This window comes from Monopterus albus, unplaced genomic scaffold (assembly GCF_001952655.1).
Source record: "Monopterus albus unplaced genomic scaffold, M_albus_1.0 scaffold19.1, whole genome shotgun sequence".
Taxonomy (NCBI): Eukaryota; Metazoa; Chordata; class Actinopteri; order Synbranchiformes; family Synbranchidae; genus Monopterus; species Monopterus albus.
Window position 1 is genome coordinate 934,667 of NW_018127899.1, and position 22,017 is coordinate 956,683.

The 22,017-nt window shown below is 40.3% G+C and overlaps 2 protein-coding genes across 6 annotated transcripts in view; both read right to left on the reverse strand.

Moving 5' to 3' along the window:
- Positions 1-629: 629 nt before the first annotated feature.
- Positions 630-7,888, reverse strand: rnf141 (ring finger protein 141). 3 transcript variants are annotated; one of them, XM_020593563.1, is made up of 7 exons: positions 7,737-7,888; positions 7,154-7,221; positions 6,535-6,738; positions 6,000-6,108; positions 4,467-4,648; positions 3,343-3,450; positions 630-3,216 (listed from the first exon to the last, which is right to left on the reverse strand). In XM_020593563.1, the coding sequence occupies exons 3-7, from the start codon at positions 6,669-6,671 to the stop codon at positions 3,066-3,068; spliced, it is 687 nt and encodes a 228-aa protein (XP_020449219.1). In that variant the 5' UTR covers positions 6,672-6,738; positions 7,154-7,221; positions 7,737-7,888; the 3' UTR covers positions 630-3,065. The 3 variants fall into 3 exon arrangements, with proteins under 3 accessions (XP_020449219.1, XP_020449220.1, XP_020449221.1); XM_020593564.1 differs by lacking the exon at positions 7,737-7,888 and adding an exon at positions 7,418-7,724; XM_020593565.1 differs by lacking the exon at positions 7,154-7,221.
- A 1,746-nt stretch (positions 7,889-9,634) lies between these two features.
- LOC109956382 (alpha-1,3-mannosyl-glycoprotein 4-beta-N-acetylglucosaminyltransferase C-like) overlaps positions 9,635-22,017 on the reverse strand; it is a 49,980-nt gene continuing 37,597 nt past the window's right edge. For all 3 annotated transcript variants that reach the window (XM_020593439.1, XM_020593438.1, XM_020593437.1), the window contains exons 3-5: positions 11,584-11,726; positions 11,326-11,473; positions 9,635-11,202 (exon numbers count right to left, since the gene is read on the reverse strand). In XM_020593439.1, the coding sequence (XP_020449095.1) occupies positions 10,034-11,202; positions 11,326-11,473; positions 11,584-11,712 (1,446 nt within the window). In that variant the 5' untranslated portion in view covers positions 11,713-11,726 and the 3' untranslated portion in view covers positions 9,635-10,033. The remainder of the gene's footprint in view (positions 11,203-11,325; positions 11,474-11,583; positions 11,727-22,017) is intronic.

Consider the following 22,017-nt stretch of genomic DNA (forward strand, 5'->3'; position numbering starts at 1 on the left):
CTACTCAGAGTTGATTAAACCAACTCTTTTCAACTGTTCTGAAACCGAAAACTCCAAGTTTTCCAACTCTGTGTAAGTTAAACCTCCTTCTTGAAAAGGGCCCCAGATAGGGGGGGAAACGTCTCAGCGTTATATCATGCGAAAAATGAATCGTTGTCACGTGGTTTTCCATCGGACCACAATTATCTCACTTGCGCCTCTGATGTCCAGAAGCGGTAACGCAACAACCTACTGTACTGTATATTACTATTCATTATTTCGCAGCCAGCTCTTCTTCACTAAAACAGTGTTTTCTGCTGGCTGTATTTATCCCAAATGAGGAGTATTGGGCTAATGTTTATCTATTAAACAGCATAATTTCCGTTCACCATATGGCTAAAATGATGTTATATAAAAAAGACAATGTTCATCAATGATGAGTGAAAGCATGTTTTTTTTTTGTTTTTTTGCATATTTCCTTTGCATGTCTAAATTAGATGGATAAACACATTTTATCTGATTTATACAACTTGTCTTTTAATCAGTTCAAAAGATAAAACACTTCAGTAATCAGTGCTATCAATGTTCAATCCACCAAAACATAAAGTGCAAAAAGTCTCTCTTTATTCGGGCTAATACAGTAAGAATAAAATAAATTTTGATATACAACTTTCCATTCAGTTTTGTAAATGTAATGCCTTTGCTAGGACTTGTATCAGCAGAACTATAAGATAAAGTTATCACGTTTAGGTAGCAACATCATATTACGCAGCAGTTTGTGTTCAGAAGTATTTACAAACAAAAAGATACTATTTTGTAATTTATTATAAAAAACAGCCTTAGACCCAAAATTAAACAAATTATCCTTCTTCAAGTATCAGCTATGACAACTTTATTTTATTAAATGTGGGTCATGTAGTCGTGCACCCACCAAATCAGACTGTTCTCTTATAACACTCCCGCTACATCTGATGAAGAAAGACTGATGCTGCATATCAACTGAAGTCAAAGTCAGATAATATTATCCACCACATAGATCAAATCATTTGTTGCTGTAGTGCACAAACACTACAAAAGCTACAGTCAGATTTCAAAGTGCAATTGGTCAGAACTGACAACCAAAAATTAAAACTGTTTAGCAAATGGCTGGTCTAATACTCGGAACAAAGCATCTTAAAATATCTACAGTAAATGTTACCAAATGCAGAGGTGCTTAACTCAAGTGTCACACAAGGCAAAGATGAATGAACAATTCATATCACTGCAACTTTAAAACAAAATATCATTAAAGAAAAATCAAGGTCAATGCATATTCACATTTCATAAAATGCTGCAGTAAGGATCCACTTCACACAACCACAACTAGAAGTGCTACCTTGGATTTGAAAGCTAGGACAGAATCCATATTTAAAATAAAACTATGTTGTAGTTTTATATTCTACACAACTGTCATCCTACAAGAGACCGGTTGTAACTAGAAAGCTGTCAATAAATTGATTATCTTGAACAATAGCCATGCAAAGCAAAGACGAGTAGCAGTTTGGGAACGTAAACTAGAATACTTTTAGCGAAGTCAGATGAAAATAATCTTTATCTTAAAAATATATATATTTGGTAACACTAATTAGAACAGCACAAATGACACATAGTGGTTATTTACAACATTAAAGAAGACAACAGGAAGCCAAGTCATTACAATCACATCAGACTAATTAGTCCTGTACAGCCACCAGAGGGCGCCAAGTCCGTTTCTGAGCTGGATCAGAGCATCAGTGTATGACAGGGTCACATTACCTGACTGAAGGACTGTCACGTCAGGATAGAAACATGCAGGGTCACATTGTTCGGACTACAGAACAGCTTTACATGTGGAAATGAAATTTGGCTTTAAAGTCTGACCAGTAAGTGCGATTTGCACCCAGTGCAAAAGTTGGACATTTTGAGATATGTACTTATTTGCATTTTAGTGGGTAGAAAGTAAAGAAGATTGATGCTGTATAGTAAAAGCAGTATAAGGCTAGAGCCAGCAGTCAGTTTGCGTAGCATAAAGACTTGAACCAGCTAGCCCAATTCAATCCAAGCACATAACCCCTTGTCAAAGGTGAACTTTAATTTTTCCATTCTGACTTTTGTGCAGATTAAATAAACAGGACAGGTTAAATCAGTGAACTTTAGAAGCTGCAGGCTGATTTTGTTACCTTCAGGTAACAAAACAGGTTTTGTTTCCCCATCTCAGGTCTGTGTGCTGTGGCTTTATATTTACTGAGACTGGTGTCAATCTTCTCATTTAAGTCTCTACAGAAAACAAATGAGCACATTTTCCAAAATGTACAACTATTCGTTTAAATTTTACAACTACCTTTAGTTTGCATCCATTGTCTCATCTTCAGTTCATATTCACATGAAAGGCAACTTCAACTTGTTAGGGGGTTAAATCATCCCAAACAATACTGCAGAAACTGTACTTTTGGTTATTCTGTGTTAATTAAAAGATTATCATTTACTACAAATAGTAAATTTACACTTCAGACAACATACAGTTCCCATAATGCACCACATCCACAATACACAGGTTACAAAGAGCACCCTGGGATTTTTACAACTTAAGAGATGAGGTTTCATATTTTATGGGTCCTGTGGTTTCCAGCAAACATTTCTCATAATCTCCTAATTTTCACAGACCAGACGTAAAATTATGCAAGTCAGTGTGGTTGATTTTACATCTAAATGACTTTTTTGTTGTTAAGTCATTCTAGGGATATTGACACTGAACAATTTTCCCACTACATAATTTCCTAGTTTTTTTTTTTTTACCTAAAATCTTGTAGCAACTAACACCATCCCCTTTTCCATAAGCCTTTCTTCAAGCTAAGTTTTAGGAAATTGTGGAAATTACAGGCCCCATAAAAGCACCACTGCCTTCATTTTCCGAACCAGTCACTAAGAACATAAGGAATAGAAAACCATGCTGCTTTCTTCTGTATTATAGCTTTTTCAGAAAAAAAATCTCCTTATCTGTGGAAGTGAAAGACTACCTGGTACTGAGCAATTTTCCTTGTCAGCTATTTGGCTCACTGTGCTGTGTGTCAAGGTCTGTGTGGGTGGCCTGCCTCATCAGCCAGGTTGAGGATGTAGCTGGCTAATTCATCCCCTGTGGGGAAATCAGACATTACCCACGACTCACTGGCAGCAGTCATTTGCAGGCGACACATAGGGCAGTTTCGGCTCTGCCCGCTCCTGCAGAAACAGAAGAGTGTGTGTTTGTTTATGTCATGGGCAACTTTAATGTTGCAATGCTTTCAATTATTTAGAAAGCTACAGAAGAATTACTGATATTACTTCAAGTTTGATCGATCATCCTACCATTTATCAATGCACTTCTGACAGAAGCTGTGTGCGCATGGCAGGATGAGGTCGGCCTTTCCGTCCATGCAGATACAGCACTCCTCCTCTTCAGTCAGCTGCTTCACTCTGCAGAGACATAAACAAAAAAGGGTTCAACTTTTCATTTTTTAGCAGGTAGGAGGAGTGGGAAGGACAGAACCACTAAAAGGTGGATATCTTATTTTAATGAATCGAATGTTTGACATTGGATGGCTTTCAATCAGAGGATCTGCCTGAAAAACCTATTTTTCTGTGTTATTAAAAATACCTTAAAATTTTTGAAAGAATCCCCCCCTAGCTCCTCCTGCAGATGGGAATTCATTCAGAGGGATGAGGAGTCATTCTGCAGCAAGATATGTTATAAAATCCATTGATTAAACAGCCTGTGGGACACTAAAGAACCATTTTTCTGTTTCCCTGAAGTACTGACACCTGAGACAGGCAGAAAAAAAAAGCTGATTTCTTTTTGGCTACTTGGGGACTGAAGTTGAATACACAAGCCTTGTAAAGTTGATTGTGTTAAACATCCAGCAGACAGAGCATCAGTAATATTCATTTGGAGTTGTTTTAGTGGCCAGCTGATGAAAACGTGGCACCATTCAACATGGTCAACATGCCAGTGTCCTCTCCAAGACTGAACCCTGAAGTGCCCTGCATGGTGCTGGAGCTCGCTGCCATCGGTATGTGGGTGTGTGCCAACAGGTGAACAAGGGGCAAATTGTAAAGCGTTTGGATCAAAGCATTTTACCAATGCAGCCTTTCATGATTTACATTTCTATGGCTCTTAGGCTGCTAGATGCTGAACTATATTCAATACACAAGGCTAGGCAGTAACTTTCTATACGTCATTTTCCTTGTACATGACCTACAGTAAGTGTGAACATCAACACCAAGATAGTTAAACCAACAAGCCAACATAATCAATACAGGGCTCAAACTTTATTCTTTAGACCTCCACAGAATCACTAGTCTTTCTGGGATCCACATGAAACAACAACAAACAGTTCAGTTCAAATGCCTTAAAAAAGTCTTCTAAATGTTGTGAGGTAATATGTCACACACTGAACACAAACATGCACTGTGACCGCTTCATGTGAACCAACCTGCCCATCCACATGCTGGCCTGGCAGGAGTCTGTGGAGGGAAGCTGGGCTGACGGGCCCTCGGTGGCGCTCTCTGCAGACAGCACCTCGCTAGCCTGGCTGGTGATGTCATGGTACAGCTGGATGAACTGGTACAGGTTCATGATCCGTGATGCTTCCACCATACCATTCTCCTTGTTGATCTGGGAGGAGATCAACACAGTCACATCACTTACAAGACACACTGGTGTAGTTTCCCCTGGAGGTCTGGCATTGCAGGTGGTCACTGACCACGCATTCAATGTTGTAGCCTCACTGTGGGAATCACAATGTTTTATAAACATTTCCATGTATTAATTACCGTTTGTGAACAATCAAATTCATGCAAATATATACAACTGTGAAAGCCAAAAATATTAGTTTACTGACCTACATCTAAAAAGAGTTGCTACTTGATTTTGCCAATGGAAAAGCCTTTTTGCAGGTATCGGTGAAAACTAACAGTGTCTGAAGGGTTAGCTTAAATTTAGAGTGGGCTACTCCTCTGCAGTTAATGTTAGTTAGCGAGCATGCACCACCATGGATCAGTTCATAGTAAAGTAAAAGCCAGTGACAGAGGTGGAAGTGGAACAGGTTTCTGCTGCATGTTTCTTGGACAAAGCTTCAATTTCAGAGGAAACAGAAAAGTAAAAGAGAAAGATCAAGATGAAAATTCAGTGAGGATTGCATTAAATATGGATTTACATTAACTACTGACAAAGCAGGAGACGAGGTACCGCTGTGGCCCTCAGGTTGCTTCTAGCCAGAATGGTAGCCCCTGGGCCACAGTCAGTTGTAAACCCCTGTTCTGTGTTCATATGGGCACCTGACTATTTGTGAACCTTTCCTTTCCTAAATTTAGTGACTCCTATGTTAGAAGATTCCTGTTGGGCTGTCACTGAAAGCATCTGATCATCATGGCACAGCAGTGTAGTGTTCATTAGAAGTAGAACAAAACTCAAGAGTTCAGCTCATCTCAGTTTTGGTTCCAGGTCCTCATTCAGCATGTAAATTAACTTTACAGGCAAAATGTGCTATTTGTAGGAAAGCTGTGATTCTGTCAACATGAAGCACTGCACAAACCCAACAGTGAAGAGGAAGTCAAGAGAAAGGAAAACTCACTGTTTATTGCTGTACAATATTCCCCTGTATAAACTATTTATATTATGACTTCCTTGTTTAAAACAAGTTGTAAAAATGAGCTACTCCCTCTGAAAACTTGGGCTGCTGTCAGATAAGACAGAGCCCATACAAAAGGTCCTAATAAGGTTTGAAATTCTTTATATTTATTTTTTTACTCTCTCATTTTTCTGAACAGATCAATATGTTGTAGAGGTCCATTTCCACACTGATGAACTGATCTAATCCTATTAAACAAACACTTTCTCCCTCACGTTAACACAATTTACCGGTGTATAGTATCACTCACAGCCGTCTCTTTGAAATCAAAGGTGTGGGCAGGTGCATGTGAAGTCTGTGTGTGTGCGCGTGTGTGTGCAAAAGGCTATTTGGTACCTTGGTACAGAAAATCCTGACGGCCACCTTCCACAAGGCCGTCGTATCAGATCCTGGCTGCACTTCAAACAGCAGGTGCTTCTGCTGTCCAGTAGCTAGTCTGGCCGTACTGAGAGATCCAGCAGAGGACAGAGGATTATGTTCACCTCCATGATCATACCTTTAAACAGTGTGGTGTATGCACATACTGTAATAATGCACAGAGACCCCACCCCACCTCTGATTGGGGTGCTGTGGTGGCCTTGCACAGATCATGAGTTGTACTGTCCCCAGTTTAACTCCAGACAGGGAGTTTGTTACCTGTTGTTTCCCCATTTCTCTCTCCAACCCCAAAACTCGGCCTTAAAAGAGAATTCACCCTGTACTATGTGCTTTTAGTGTTTCAGCTAAGTGCAGTGGGTGGTGGTAAGAGCTGGAGTACTCTGATCAAACAATGAACTGGAACTGAATCAGGCTTTATACAGTCACTAAGCCTGGACATCCCTATATGTGTATATATTTTACTGTTGAACAGCCACATCTTGAACAGACTTACACATCATTAAGTTCAGCCACCCTTGCCAGGAACTCCTCATAGGTGAGATACCCGCTGTCACGTACCAGTCCAATGTGTTTCACCAGCTTCTCAGGCAGATGCGTCATCACCGCCTGACCTGAGATCTGCTGGCCCATGTTGGCCGCAGCAGCCCTTACAAAATAACACTGGCAGAACACCACACCTCATTCAATTCTGCAGAGCCTGGTGGGAAATAAAAAGTTAAACATTAGTTTTATAAGTCTAGATTGGACTGTTTGTTTGAGATAGCCTGTTTATAAATGGGCATGTTAAGGTGCACTTGTCTGGCCCTATTGGCCTTCCTGTTATATGTCTAACTGTATTTTGTTGTCCTTGTGAAATGACAATAAAGCTGTCATCTGTCATCCTGGAGGAGGCCACTCATTTAGCCAGGGTTTTCCTTTCATTTGTCACCTGTCTGTATGTTCACACTGAATTTAGCACAAGTACTAAACTGAACCCGTGCTGACCTGAGGTGGTAAAGTGCTTACCAACGTGTTTCGTTATTAGGAACTCGCTAATGTGACAAGCCATGGCTGAAAGATGAGAAAAATAACGGCGTTTATTTGGTGTGACATGAAAAAGAGAAGCTTCTTACCAAACCGTCAACATGAGACGTAGCAGCTTCTTCATATGGTGTTTATTGGCAAATACTCCCTGTTACATCTGCAAATCAAGTAATACGTCCTGTAGCAGATAGCCGTTGAGCCTATACATTTCAACAGCAACGAGGTTACTGAGTTTTCAAATGTCAGTAAAACAACGGCCATGATTTGGGTTATAATGGTTTATAGGAACTCACGGGAACAGCAGCTGAAAGGTGTTATCTAAATAAGCATTATGTCATAACGTTCAAACTCACCTGTAAGATATTGTTGGAGCTACGTTAAATATTAAACCAGTCACTGCAGTCAATGGCAGACTTTCAAATACTTAGGCGACTCGACTAAAACACAATTTAGTTAAACACAGGGATACAGTAACTTTAAATTAAAACACAAGCTAAATGAGCTAGCTCCCTGATTTAGCATCAACGAAACACTTCTTAACAGCTGCTGGCTAACAGGGAGTAGCATTAACGCACACTTTGCACGTAATTAACTATTTAACAAGCCATGGCTGAAAGATGAGAAAAATAACGGCGTTTATTTGGTGTGACATGAAAAAGAGAAGCTTCTTACCAAACCGTCAACATGAGACGTAGCAGCTTCTTCATATGGTGTTTATTGGCGGTTTGCAAGCCAACCTAAGGTGCAGAGACGTAGCAGTTGGCGTGAATATTAGCTTGCTTGTGTTGACACAACACCGTCGCCGTTTGATGACGTCATCGAGCATTCTATTCGTCAATGTGGGCCTTTGTTACTGGACACTGAATTATCAACATAATAAGTCGTTTCATTAGTTCAGTTTTTTCTTAACCTAATTAGGGGTCTAAGGATATAGGGTGTTGTATGCTGTACAGTAGTGGAAGGCAAGCAGTGTCTCGTGGACCAATTCAGGTCCTCCAACAAAAACATACTGGTCCCCTGAAGAAGTTTTCAATTTTATAGTTAATATTACATGATTCATCATGGATGTGCTGTACAAATTTAAAAATCAAGAGAAAGTTTATTTGAGCAGCACAGATGCTAAAATTAAACTAAATAAATCTACAAAATGAATAAAAGAGGTCAATTCCATAGTTTGGCATGTTTGATTGGAAAAATAATGACTCTCTAGCACTTATTATAATAGGTTACAACAGTAAGAGTTGTAACATATAATTATTTCTCTTTGTCTGCGATATCTGCAGCCAGATGCATTATGTTCTCTGTCCATCCTTCCATCTGTACGGCCCATTCTTGTGAACGTGATAACTCAGGAACACCGTGAGGGAATTTCTTCAAATTGTCCACTTGAATTCAATGATAAACTGATTAGATTTTGGTGGTCAAAGGTCAAGGTCAGTGACCTCACTTCTGTCCTATACCCATGAATTTGACTGGATGGTGGAGGCACACAACCGCAAAGCGGTAATTCTAGTTCATTGATGTAATAACAAACTCCCTTCTATAATATTACTGAATTACTGCATTACATTCACTGTGTATCACAGCTGCCTGGGAGCCAATATTATATCATCAGTTACAAATACTTTAAAATCCTACTGAAATAAATTACTTTTGTAAATTTTCTGACAATTAATAATCCAATAATCAAGACATTATTATTACATATAAACCAGTAATTGTTACAGAGAACCCTCTGGGTTCACTTGTTGACTTGAGTCTCTCTGTGACAGTTTTGAAATTAACCTACAGATGGCAGCAAAAGACACCAAACAACTCACAGAACATAACATTGTATACAGACATGTCATCATTATTTACAAAAGAAGAACTTTCTTCAGTAAGTGGATAACAAGATGTGAAGCTGTTAAGGATACTGACATGATTTAGCACCATTGTCTTTACATTAAAAAAATCCAACTGTGTCAGTAGAAAATGTCAGTTGCCTGAATGCAACACAGATCCTAGTGGAATAGTAGTGTCCAATACCAGTTCAGTTACCTCCACCCTAATGAATTGGCTAATTATTGCCAATGTATTGAGAGCCGATTGTTGCACTGCAGCAGAAGTAACTCACATCACTCAATTTTTGATTCAAGCAATGAATGAATCATTAATTATGCAAGAATTAAAGGACATTTAGATTTTTTTTAGCATCTCACATGTTCGCGTATGAGATACTTTTACATCATTAACAGGTTTCCAAACTTGCTCTGCTCTATCCAGCAATTCACCAGTTCTTATTGAGGACATCACACACTGAGACAGTCTCGCAAATCATTAAAACGTTTCCATTCTTTTTTTTGTTTAATTTTCGATGTAGGAAACAGCGACGTAGTGCAGCACTGAACCCATCCTAATTTATTTTCAGGGTCTGAAAAACTGTAAGAAAGGCAGCTATTCATTAAATGAATTTGAGTGTATGACTCACTAAAAATGTTACCCTGATTATCACACTGAGATAAAATTCAATTTAACTTTTTAATTTTATTTTATTGTTGAAAAAATGTGGGCAGGTCAAGAAGGCTGGAACCAGGCTTTAAATCTATCTGTCTGAACTAAGAAAATAACATATTTATAAGAGGTAAGTTCATTTTTTTAAGCTTCTGGTTCTGGGGAAATCATTTTTAAGTGCTTGGAAAGAAGAAAAAATAGATATCAGCCAAGTTTGAACAATTTTATATAGAGATTTTCTGCAAACAAACATAAGTATAAAGGCTTCATGCTGTACAGACTGGTCATTTCAATACATCACATTGAAAACATACTGTACAGCAGATCCCTCAACAACCCAAGAAAATATGGATTGTTTTGAATCCCTTAGACATATACTTCCAGTAGTGGTCCAAAATGAACTTACAGTATAGCAACTGCACCCAAAACTCACACACGTACGGTACATACAGATGATAATTTCAAAACCTCTTCTGTTACTTCTTTAACTGACTTACAGAGGGAGTGGTCCATAAACTGATAGTTCTTATGATGAGCCATTCTTTCTGACTGGCTGTAACCACTATTCGTACACACTCGACGTCAAAACCGATCTTGTGATCCACATTGTAAACCTCAATGTTTCCACCTTTAAACTCTCCTAATGTGATGTAGGATGTACAGTGTCTTCCCTGTTTAGTTTCCACAGCCTTCTGTCCGACTTCCAGGGCTCCGTGGTGAAGAATATCATTTTGTCGATCCTCTGTACCCGTAACAATTTTAATTCTGCTGATTTTGGTTGATTTATTAAAGATTATGACAAAGAAGTCTCCAGTGCAGGGAGGCTTCCCCCAGAAATACTCATCAACAATACTGCTGTACGCCTTGGTGGCATCATAGTTTTCAAAGACATTGATGTTGGTGTAAAGGCTGGCAGGAGGGTTGTCAGGAATGTCTATGGAGTCTTCCTCAAAGTCATCGTCCTTCAGCTTGTTCTCTGCTCCTTTGTAAGACGAATAGTAGCCCATGTGCTGGAACAGCGAAGGCTTGAAGCGAATCACGTCCTTCTGGGCCAGCAGACCCCTGAAGTGAATGAGGAGCCAGTCGCAGGGCATCTCCTGATAGAACATGAGCAAGAAATGAGCCAGGCGGGGCAGGTCTCTGGAGTGGTATAGCTTCCCGATGTAGCCCAGCTTGGAGAACTCCAGCATCACCCAGTAGGAACCTTCTCTGGAGGTGATCACCTTCTTCAGAGCCGTTAGGAAGTTCCTGGAGCAGCGCACGTCGTCCTCTAACATCATGTAGAAGTGAGAGAGGTTTGTGCAGAAGTTGAGGAGGAAAGCGTAGTCCACGTTCTGCTTAGAGCGGAAACGAACCCGGTCCTCCGGGTCATTGTAGTTCCTCTTCAACCCATCCAGAGACGGATAGTACTCCTCCAGAGCCTGGATCACCAGGAGGCGTCCAGCTATAATGTGGTGGGCAAACTTCCTGGTGATTTCCTGCACCAGATTCTCACACCAGACCAGGTCAAAGTCTGCCAGGTGGACCACCACCACAATCTCTTTCAGTTCCTCATAACTGGACTGATCAAAGATGGATTTGATCGTCTCCAGGAGGTAGTTCCCCTTTTTTCTCTTGACAGATGACAAACCAATGGTAAGATACTCTGTGAAGAGAAATCACTTTTCATTATGGAGCAAAATCCTAAAATATTTCTTGTTCCTAGTGATAACGATGTTCAGACTTCAGTAACCAAGGTCAAATTACTATCACTTGTAGTAATACCTACTTTTGCGCGGTAAAGGAATTCCTGCGAGATAGCGATATGTCACATTAATGGTCCCAGAGAAATTGGACAAGTCTCTGAATGTGTGGATGTATCTGTCAGAGTTTGCAGGGTGTATCAGTGTCTCTCCCAGCTGTCTTTTTTCAGCCTCCTAAAATGACAAAAACAGGCACATACTGAGCAAAAACAAAGCACCATAACAACTGGGGAAAAGCATTAAAGGGCCAGTGACTTGTTACACCTCAAAGGCAACAGACATACCAGCACATATCTATCATCCATGTATAGGTTGAAAAAGAGCAGAAAGGTGACGAGGAAGCCGAGGAACGGGAACACGGATCGTTTCCTGAGGCACCTCATCTTGTCCACGGACTTCCACATCAATCTCATGATCGCGTCTCTCACTGCAGGAAACCAGAGACAAAACAGGAATGTAGTCACAAGCGCTTGTGTAGTTTTTAAATTTCTGACCCTTGTACATATTGAGGTCACAACAGTGATGTTAAGGATCAGAGGCAGAACAAAATAACAAACACAAATAGAATGACAAAGAATAGCAAATAGCAAGCACCTGCTCATATGAGGAGGTACAGTTCAACTCCTGCATCAAGGGGACTGCCTCACTTTTCATTTCACTGCATGTCTGTCTTTATCATGTGTTTACAATTGATGAAGACTCTGTTGTTACATTGTGCTAAACGTTAACCACTCTTGCAGCAGGACACTACAAAATAAAACATTTTAATGTGATCTTGAGGTCTGGGAAATTTTCACTAACATTTTATAGGTTCAAGACCTATAATGAGACCAGTGATGGAAAGAGCTAAAACATCTGTAGAGCAGAGTCAGATGATAATTACCTGTGGGCTAATCTCTATGATCTGATCCATTCTTATTAAAAAAACATAGGTAAGTGCAGCTTTAATTATTATAAACATAAGCTGAAGCCCTGAAGCATCAAGCCTAAAGCTGGCTGGTTAATTTTAATTGAGCTATGATGAGCTACTGAACATGACAGACATGGCCAACAGCCCTGAAACAGAGATAGAGAAGGGTGATTTGTGGTTATATTAATCAAAGTGGCTGCTAATAATGGATTATTATGATCACTAATCTACAGGAACAGGTCACAAAGCAAAACGTCAGCCATCTGTTCAGTCTGCAGCAGTCACAGAAGCCAGACGATGCTCCGAAACTTAACAAATACAAGTGACATCTCTTGATGGAAAACAATTGCTCTCAGCCTTGTTCACTGTGATATTTGCTCACAGTGTTGACAGTCTTTTAACTTAAAAGTATTACCCTGCTCACTATCTGTTCTATTTGGCACCTCATCTAATAAACTAGTGATCCCATGACACCCTCCCTCATTCTGATGTTGCATAACACACACAAGAAAAAACTTCAATGTGTGAAACAGTGAGCTCCCCAGTAGCAGAGACAATTTCAGCACAGGCCTGGGCACCTGCCACCGGGCCCAACAACTCAATAAACACCTTAATATTCACAGAGTTCCATTTTAGGGGGAAACCATCTGGCATCTACCAGAGAATTAAGCCATTTTGTGCTTCTGTCATGAAAATGCTCTACGGTGCCACCTGAGAGAGGCAGCACCAAGTGGAAACACGATGACAGCTGTAAGTCAATATTATGCATGCACCTCCATACACATCATCATTTCAGATAGCAGCCTGCGAAATCAGATACTGAGACAACCAAAGAATAGCTAATAAGGAGACATAATGGCCACATGCTTTCTCTTCGAGAGAGAGTACTGCTAAGAAATTTGATTTTTGTTTGCTTTCTCTGAGTGAACCTAAACAAACAAGCCTCCCACAGGTCACACACATTTATATGGAAATTAAGGTATGTCTATGAATAAATAAGCACAATTTGTTGGGTCCCTTTGCTTTAGCTTAAAATGCTCCTCTGCCAAGTTGTTTGTTTCTCTTGTTGTTTTTTCCCCCACCAAATTATCAGCGTCTATTCCCGGTGAGCTCATTTCTATGACTTAAGTCATTTTATATTAGAGCCAGTAAAATAAAAACAGGTAGAGAGGAATACCAATGAGATGCATAATTAAAAATTGGTATGTCCCGTAGGAGGGTTTATCTTCACCGGTGAACATTAGAAACAGCCTCCCCAGAACAGAAATGAGACCAGTCTTTTGTTTTAGAAATGTAAAGTCCATATAAAAAGAGAATTACACAAATCTAACTGTCCCAGCTTACAGGTAAATCTTCTGAATGAAAAATGAAGTGAGGAAAATGAAGGAGAACTGGATTATTTAAACAAGCATCATCTTCTTTCCAGGGGGGCACAGCACAAAAGCAGAATTAAGAAATCAGGCCCTGTGACAGGCTGGCGACCTGTCCAGGGTGGACAAAATAGCCAAAATCAGCCAAAATAGCCAATAATATTCCATGACTCCTATGGTATAATTATTTTAAAAAAGAAGCGGAGCTGTTGAATGCAGAGAAACGAGAACATGCATTATAGCTAAATATATACAGACACAGTGGCATGAACAACGCGGCAGGTCTTGGATTAGCTTCTAGTCTGAAGTGCAGTTCATTTTAGACTTGCCTCTCTGACTCAGACATAATCAAGACATGTGTTGTTACTTATTGTTTAACGGAGCACAGTCAGACTTTTTACACTCTATAAGGGCTAAAATACATGAGATCCAATAGGAAGCCTGTGAACTGAACCTCAAACTCCATGCTGGCGTCGCACGTCGCTGCTCAAAGACTGAGAAGCTGCCCAGCAGTAGAACTCCATTTGTGTCAGTAGCAGCTGCAAGGTTAATGATATAAACCTCAGAACAGAAGGTGTTGTCAGAATGCACCGGAAACATGATGCTACAAAGACAGAAAACACAACTCAACCAAGACACTGTGATTCTTCACATTTACAGGTTTGTCAACAAACCTAAAATGAAGATTAACATCCTTCTAAAAAAATGGAAGGTCTGCAGTCTGAATGAAATGTAGAGGAGCCAAGCTTGTGACTGGAGAGTTGCAGAGCCAATCACTGGACTTGCTGTGAAAGTCTGATTACGAAAAACAAATGAGTAATGCTTTAAATTCAACAGCGCCCATCAAGGTGCCCTTCAGCAAGGCACTTAATCTCCATTTGTGTCAGTAGCTACAGCAAAGTCCCCACCAGTAGGAGATTGTGGACGTACTGGGAGGCTCCCAAGTGAGAATGTGTGTAGCTGCACATAGAATATGCCTGCTCAGCAAAACAGCCTTCCAAGTCAAAGTTCTCTGCAACATGAACAATAGTAAAGACACGGCCTAAGATTGTTTCAGTTCTGTTTTCAAGTAGATCATCATGGCACTAAGATGCACTCAGGAATCTGTGCCAAGGACGTTTAATGGATTTTTAAATTCCCTTCAGGTTTATGAACTTTTGGAACTCTGTGAATACAATCTACAATGCACGTCTCAAACCCTATATTCAGCTATTACTCTTCATCTCCATGCCGCCTCCGTGGGGCTCGGGCAGAGCGCTAATGTGGGTCAAAGCACTGACTGCCGAGCACAGCCCATTCTCATTACAGTTACCATCACTGGGACCACAAAAGCCTTTCATGTTCATCTTTGACCTGAAAGGTAAATATACTCCTGATGCAACTGTACTGCAGGCCTGCTGCATGTAAGTGCCAAGCTTTAGAAGCAGAGCATCACGTCTGCTTAGGGCTAAAGCCTCATTTAATCATGAATACTGTGAAGCTGCATTAAGAGCTGATAATTTTAAACAGTTGTAATGGTCTTCTGGGACTGATCAGGCCCCAAAACTTTGTAACTGCTTTGTGTTTACTTGTAAATTAATCCAAAAGGACTTCTTCTTGCCTCTGAAGATAGTTCCTCTTAATCCTGTGTGTTTGGGCTCATAGTTGTGATGCAGAATAAGTATGGAAACAATCAGATGCCTCCCTCATGCTATTGGATGATGGATAGGAATTGAAACATCTAAAGTGCCTACAGCCTGTGCACAGTACTGTATGTTTTAAAGCACAGTCCATCAATTTAGCACTGCACTCTGCATCTGGTAAGGTGACTTCAGACAGCCACAAAATGATCCACTAAATGGACACTGTGGTGAGACTGTTTACTCAGCTGCTGTTCCCAAGGTCAAAAATGAACTTTGAACCTAAGCATATTCACATGGTTTGACCGTATAGCCAGACAACAAGGACAGGAGAGTGAATGGACAGTGAAAGATATACTGTTGGACATTTAATTAATTGAGAGGAAACACACTGAGCCTGTTTTTGCATACATAGCAGAAAAGCTTGTGTTTGAAATTCAGTGTCGGTCTGCACAAGAACACAGCTCCACCTTTGGCTCATTTCCCAACCGCTTCTAAGCTTCCTGTAATATGAATACATAGGGAGGTTATGGTCACAACGAATCTATATGCAACACAGTATAAGAATGAAGAGAGAGTGCTTTGAAAAAATGCAATTAATCTCTTATAAAAAGGCTACTCACAGCCTGTAATGAGATGCCATTTTAATAATCCTGTACGTTGCACAACAAAACCATTTGGTAAACACTATTGTTCATTTGCTTGTTGACATCCAAATGAAGCCACACGGGCTATACTGAGCTGGAGTGTGTTTGTGTTTGTGTGGGTGTGGCAGGATGCAGGCAGCTGATGAAGGGTCACTGATTAAAATATTTTTAAGTGGTTTTATTTGAATGAGCTTTTAAAAAATAGATTTAATTTTGCTGAGCGAGACATAGTGACTTGTTTTTAACCCTTAGTCTTCACTTTTGTAGGTGTCTGTTTACTCTGTAGTCACCATGGCCTCATTACACTTTGAATAAATAAGATGGAGGTGAAACTGATTCTGACTGTAGCAAGACTGTACTAACAATAACAAAATAAATCAGTATCTTTGGTTCAAAGCTCAAATGGGCCCAAACAGGAGCTGAGAAGTTAGGACCTGTGACACTTTCAGCAACTGAAATTCCGGTTCTCCCCAGTTAGAAAAACAACCAAAGCCCTTTTCAAACATGCACTGACACCTTGAAATTATCTGGACATTAGCTGGAGGAGTTGGATGTGAGAACACAAATGTTCAAGCCAGTTGGCCGAGACATTAGGTGGACCTTACAACAACAGCTCCCTAGTGCAAAGTCCACATGAAATCCGAGTGAGCCCATGGGACAACAGCAGTGAATACTCCAGAGAATTCACATTGAGCTAGTGGGTGTGTCAGTGACAGTCTATCCCGTGACTGGCACAAAACTGGAAAATTACAAACATTCAGTGGTGACCTTCATTTACAGTGAACATGACAAAAAAAAAGGTCTAACTGGAGACACAATGAGATCTGGGAGCTTCTGTCCTAAAAGGACCACTGTCGAAATCGTTAGTTCAATTCAAGGAACAGAAAAAGACTTGTTTATGACCACAGTATAAACCAGCTCCAACACTGTCATGTCTCGCCTCCTGCACCCTCTACCCAGCCCCCTCATGAGTTATGGCATGAAACAATGGGCAGAAAAGTGTTTTTGCTGAACATTATGACATCACAGTGAATCTGACCTTTGGCCCTTTAATAAAACATGTCATTACTTCATAATTGTATCCTATTAGACACGTGTTTTGTGCGGTCATAGTAACCTTGACCTTTGACCAACAGTAAACTATTATTACTTGTTAAACATATAACTCATTACACCTTAAGTGACTTGTTAGGTCTTGTAAGGCAGGACAAGGTTTGTCATTAGGAAGTGTCAGCTGATGACAGATCTGGAGCTTTTAAATCCTCTGAGTCATTGAAGCTAATTGATGCCTACGAAGCATGGGAGGCTATAAAACTATATCAAAGTGATTCCAGCTTGAAGTTTCCACCGTCTGAGATGTCATTAAAAAATAAACAGACACGGTCTACATGGAAGCTTCTTCAGAAGAAAACCTTACATGCAACATCACAAAAGCAGTTTTTCTGCTCCCAGCAAATGCAGCTTCAGAACCAGCTAAAAATGATGTGGGACAGACATGATGCCTGACACTTGTTTGTTCGGGAGAAAAAACACAACTCCTAAAGGAAGAAAGTGAAAGTAGATGGAAAGTCAGTCTGATTAACTGTCTGAAAACATGGGTTTCAGATCTTTTCTTCTACACTATAAGTGTTAAATATTTAAAAAAATACAAGTTGGGAAACATGCATCCTTGGTTAGAATAACTTGCAATATTTGCAGATATCTTACCAGGAGACCAGTCTCTCACCTTGTCCACTTTATGTTTATGAATTAGGCTCATAAGCCCCAAGACACACACAAATGTTTCCTCAAGTTAATGCGTTTAACACTTGCATAGACATGCTTTTGTCTGGAGCATATCCCTGTCCATTCGCACCCACACTCATTTTCCTATTGATTGATTTACATTGTGATCGGTGATTGGAAATACAAAACACCCAACATTACCGTTTCCCAACACAGCCACCAACATCAAACCAAGACTAAACACAAACACAGAGCAAAACAGAGATTACTTGTGTGTGTGTGTGTGCTTTAATAAGTGGTGAGTTGGACTGGTCAGAATTAGAGTTGATGCAGGAAACAGTTAACAGAGTTCAGAAGGAGCGAGCTGTGGAATCATCAGTGTGTAAACAGCATTTCTTCCAGGAGAAAGGAAATATTCTTGCTTCCAGCTGAAAGTTTTACTGACTGCATCTCAGCCTGATTCAATGTGTTTACTTATTCATCAAGATGGTGAGGGCCAGCTACTTTCTCAGATTTCAAGCTCCAGCAGTTACTGTACCTTCATCTAACTGTTGGATAAGAGACGTGGACCTGATTAAAGATGCATGGAAACAGGCGCAGCTGCAAGGCCAAATATTCATGCATACACACTGCAAGTTTGGTGCTGGCAAACAGAGATGAGGAGACTGGAGTCTGTGATGCAGCAGTTCACCTTGTTGCAGTGGGTCTAGCAAACATTTTTAAAGAGCAGTTTGTCCCATAAACCTTGGCTCAGGAGACAGGAATAGGGCTCTACTGGTGAATGGGACCTATGAAAAACATCAGAAGAAAATGTATATGTACTTTGTGTGCACACACAAAATAAAATTGTTTCATTGATATCCTGATCACACAGTCAGCCTCACAGAGGCGCAATGTTTGCACAAGGCTCATTAGTATTCCTTATAAATGACATTAAGTTGGTACACCGTTGTTTAATTAGACGCTCAACCTGAGAAATGAATGCAAAATGTGCCAGTATTACAGAAGTTTCCAGAACAGGCTATGCAGCCATGTTAGTGTGTAACCTAACAGGATTAACTAGCAACCACTTTGTCTTGGCTTGTAACAATCACTTTGCCATAGATGTTCACTTTGTTGGACGCAGTTCTGCTGCTTACTGCTTCTGCCAAAGTTGGCTAAGTCATGAACAGCTTATGTTTATGACAGAGCTACAATAAGGAAAAAAATGAGAGGAGGAGGAAGATTTTTTTAAAATTTGCATATTGACAAAATGTCCAGAATAAAATTGAAATATGACTTTGAGAAAAAAATTGAAATGTGAAAGTTTGACTTTATTCTTGATACATAAAATAAAAAAAGTCCTCCTCTCATTTATTCTTTCCTTAATGTGGCCCTAATACTGCATCGTATATGTTGGACTGCTGAATAGTGACGTCATGGTGCGTACAGTGCGTGATAGGGTCCCCTTCGTTTCATACTAGCCCCAGTCAGCTGCACATGCAAAAAGTTGGGGGAGATATGTCTCATCATGATTATTAATGAGCCATGAGAAACTACAAATGGTGTGCCGCTGTTGAATGCATATAGAAGAAACACTGCTGCTACTTAAACACTGGTGGTAGTGGAAACCACCAGTTCAGGAAAGAGAGGGAAGAAAACAGTTGAAGCTGTGTTTCTTTTTCTCTGACAACAGTAATTTGTTTTGTAGTTGAGGAAAGTATCAACTGAAACATTTGGTATCAATGAAAAACGATCAAAACAAGAGTTGACAAAGCGACATGTGACACACCTTCAGCTTTAGAGGCCTGATCTGTATAGGTGAGAAATTATAATGATGATAATCACTTTTACTGGCCAAGTATGTTACACACACAAAGATTTGGTCTCCGGTACAGAACCGAGGAAGCCATCTGTGGCGCCAACTCACACACACCCACCCACACACACACACTGATGGCGGTGCTGTCCCTGCAAGGTGCCGCTCTGGCCATCGGGAGCAACTTGGGGTTCAGTGTCTTGTCCTTCAACAAGTGGACTGGGGAAAACGGGAATCAAACTGCCGATCGCTCTACCTCCTGAGTCACAGCAGTGGTGGGTCCTAATGATTATACTATTTCAGCACCATTTACAGTTACAATAAATCGAAGTCGGCTGAATCCATAACCATGTTCCTCTGGCCGCTGAGTTCGTCCACCAACACTGTGGTAGTGATGTGTTTGTTAAGGGGAAGCTTGTTGACTCTGACCTCGGGTTTGTGAGCAGTTACAGTAATAAGCTGCAACATTTCCTGCTTATTTTAGAGCTCCCATCAGCGATTTATATAACTCAGAACTGATTCAGCCTGGAGTTTGGGAACATTTTGCATTTGCTGCTCTAAACACCAAAAGTGTCTGCTGCTGGGAAAACAATCTGGTGTGCGGGTGCACTCTTACACAAAGCGAGATAACCCTCGCAGGCAGCATCACAAACATGAACCGCATAAAAAGTCTGAATAAAAGGATGTAACAGTACTGCCCATCAGAGCTGTTTTAAAGTTTAAAGAGTGCAGGTCAAGTCTCAAGTCAGTCAAATCAAATTGCAAGTCAGGTCACAGTCCTTCGTAAGCAAATAGCAAGAGTCAAAATCCAGTTTCTCAGGTCTTTAAACGCTGAACATAAAATGAAACAATTCAATATTTTCCTCTGAAAGCGGTTTCTTACATCTTATTGTATGTTCTACATAAACCAGATCAGCTGCTCTAAATGCAAACCAAAGTATTAATCCCTTGCTGGTCATGCCTCACAGTGACAACTAGCACCGTGTTGGACTGAGGACCATGTTTCACTAATGTCCACTTTCCTCTGGACCTACCAAAGTCCCATACAGCAGTGTAACAGCTCCTTAAGAAGCACAGCATGCTGTCTGTCAAGGCTCCAAACAGTGGTTTAGTTGGTGATTTATTCAGCTGCTTGTCAATAACGCCTACACATGCTCAACAGAATTGAACAAATCACCATAAAGATGAAATGTTAATAGTTCATCTGGAAAGTATTTACAGCAGGGATATGAAGTACTGCACTAAGAGGTTGCCAGCATTTGTTTGCATTTCCAAGGGCTAAAGCACATTCACAAATCAGCATTTTAACATGATTATATCAGTGAAATAAACCAAGTGCGGCAAATTTGACTTGTTCTAAGCTTGTAGCAAAACACTGATACAAGTGAATTTTAGATAGAAGAGTTTCAAGATTCTCCTGAAACAGCTTGAACAACACACTGATTGCAACATTTCTGTTTGCTTCAAAAAGACTTTAGGGCTTCAAGCTGAACAGTGGAGAAAATGAAATATGTCCTGGCCTAAAGCTGCAGCAGAAATATGTTGATTATGATAAAAGACAATTGAAAAAAACAGTTTAGTTAAAAAAAATAGTTCAGCTTTGTTATCTAAGCGTGTCGGACTTCATATGCCACTCTTTATGAGACAGATTCAAACAGCTTATTATTAAGTAGTGCTCAGGATCGATGGTGAAGCATGATGACTAACACAGTCAGCTTTTTTTCTCTGTGTGACGTCAAAGCCGAATGTGAAAAATGACTGATTTGTGTGAGAAGCAGCAGACAGGATGTTGTGTTGTGGTGGTCAGAGTGTTGTTTTAAGAAATGTGATCGTCTTGGAAACATAAATAACCTTGGATAACTTTGGCAACATTTTTCTCTTGTGTTGAGTTACCCAGGAACAATTGGATAGCATTCAGCAACATCCAGCTTCAGATATCCTGGGAGCTGCCCACGACAAGCAGCACCTAGGATCATGCGCCTTGCTAGAAGGCAAATCGGAACATCTCAAATGAGTTGGCAACAAAAAAAAAGGCAAAGAGAGGGCACAAACTAATTTATGTTTCATTCTGTCAGGGTGCAGCTCCATTTAGTTCTACTGGAGCTGGTGTCACTCAGCATGCTCTGACAGGTAGTAAAAGGTTGTTGTTATGTTAGAGACACTGCATGTGAGTGTTGGTCAGCGTGGACTGATCCCTGTATTTCAAAGATGGAATACCTGTTTGTGTTTTAGTGGTAAAATTCTAAAACAATGCTATTAAAGGATCCTGTCCAAGTGTGAATGTATTACTACATTAGCATGTAAACAGATCTAAGACATACTGGGAATATAGGGTGGAGTCCAACTGGGTAACTTGCATGTCATTCCCCATCTCTATCTCTCCTCGGCCCCTGTCAACTGGACACTGTCTAATAAAGGTAAAAATTGCTCCTGAAACTGCCTGAGTAAGAACTTACAAACCATAGTGTGAGAATGCAACCTACTCTGTATTTTCTCAGTTGGATGAGGAATTTAAAGCATCAGGCTTTCACTTCAGACCCCGTCTGTAAACACAAGTCCCTGCTCACCCTTTTTTCTGCCAAAGGCCTGACACACTGCTGATCCACCTGGGTGGAAATGTGTTTGTGTGGCCAGTTATGGAAGCACTCT

What these genes read in the sequence shown, in the direction of transcription:
- rnf141 (XM_020593565.1), bottom strand. Translation starts at nt 6,671, where the DNA reads ATGGGCCAGCAGATCTCAGGTCAGGCGGTGATGACGCATCTGCCTGAG. An exon ending in TCAGGATTTTCTGTACCAAG is followed by an intron (nt 4,649 to 5,999) that starts GTACCAAATAGC and finishes ATCTCCTCCCAG; the next exon opens with ATCAACAAGGAGAATGGTAT. An exon ending in CAGAAGTGCATTGATAAATG is followed by an intron (nt 3,217 to 3,342) that starts GTAGGATGATCG and finishes CTGTTTCTGCAG; the next exon opens with GAGCGGGCAGAGCCGAAACT.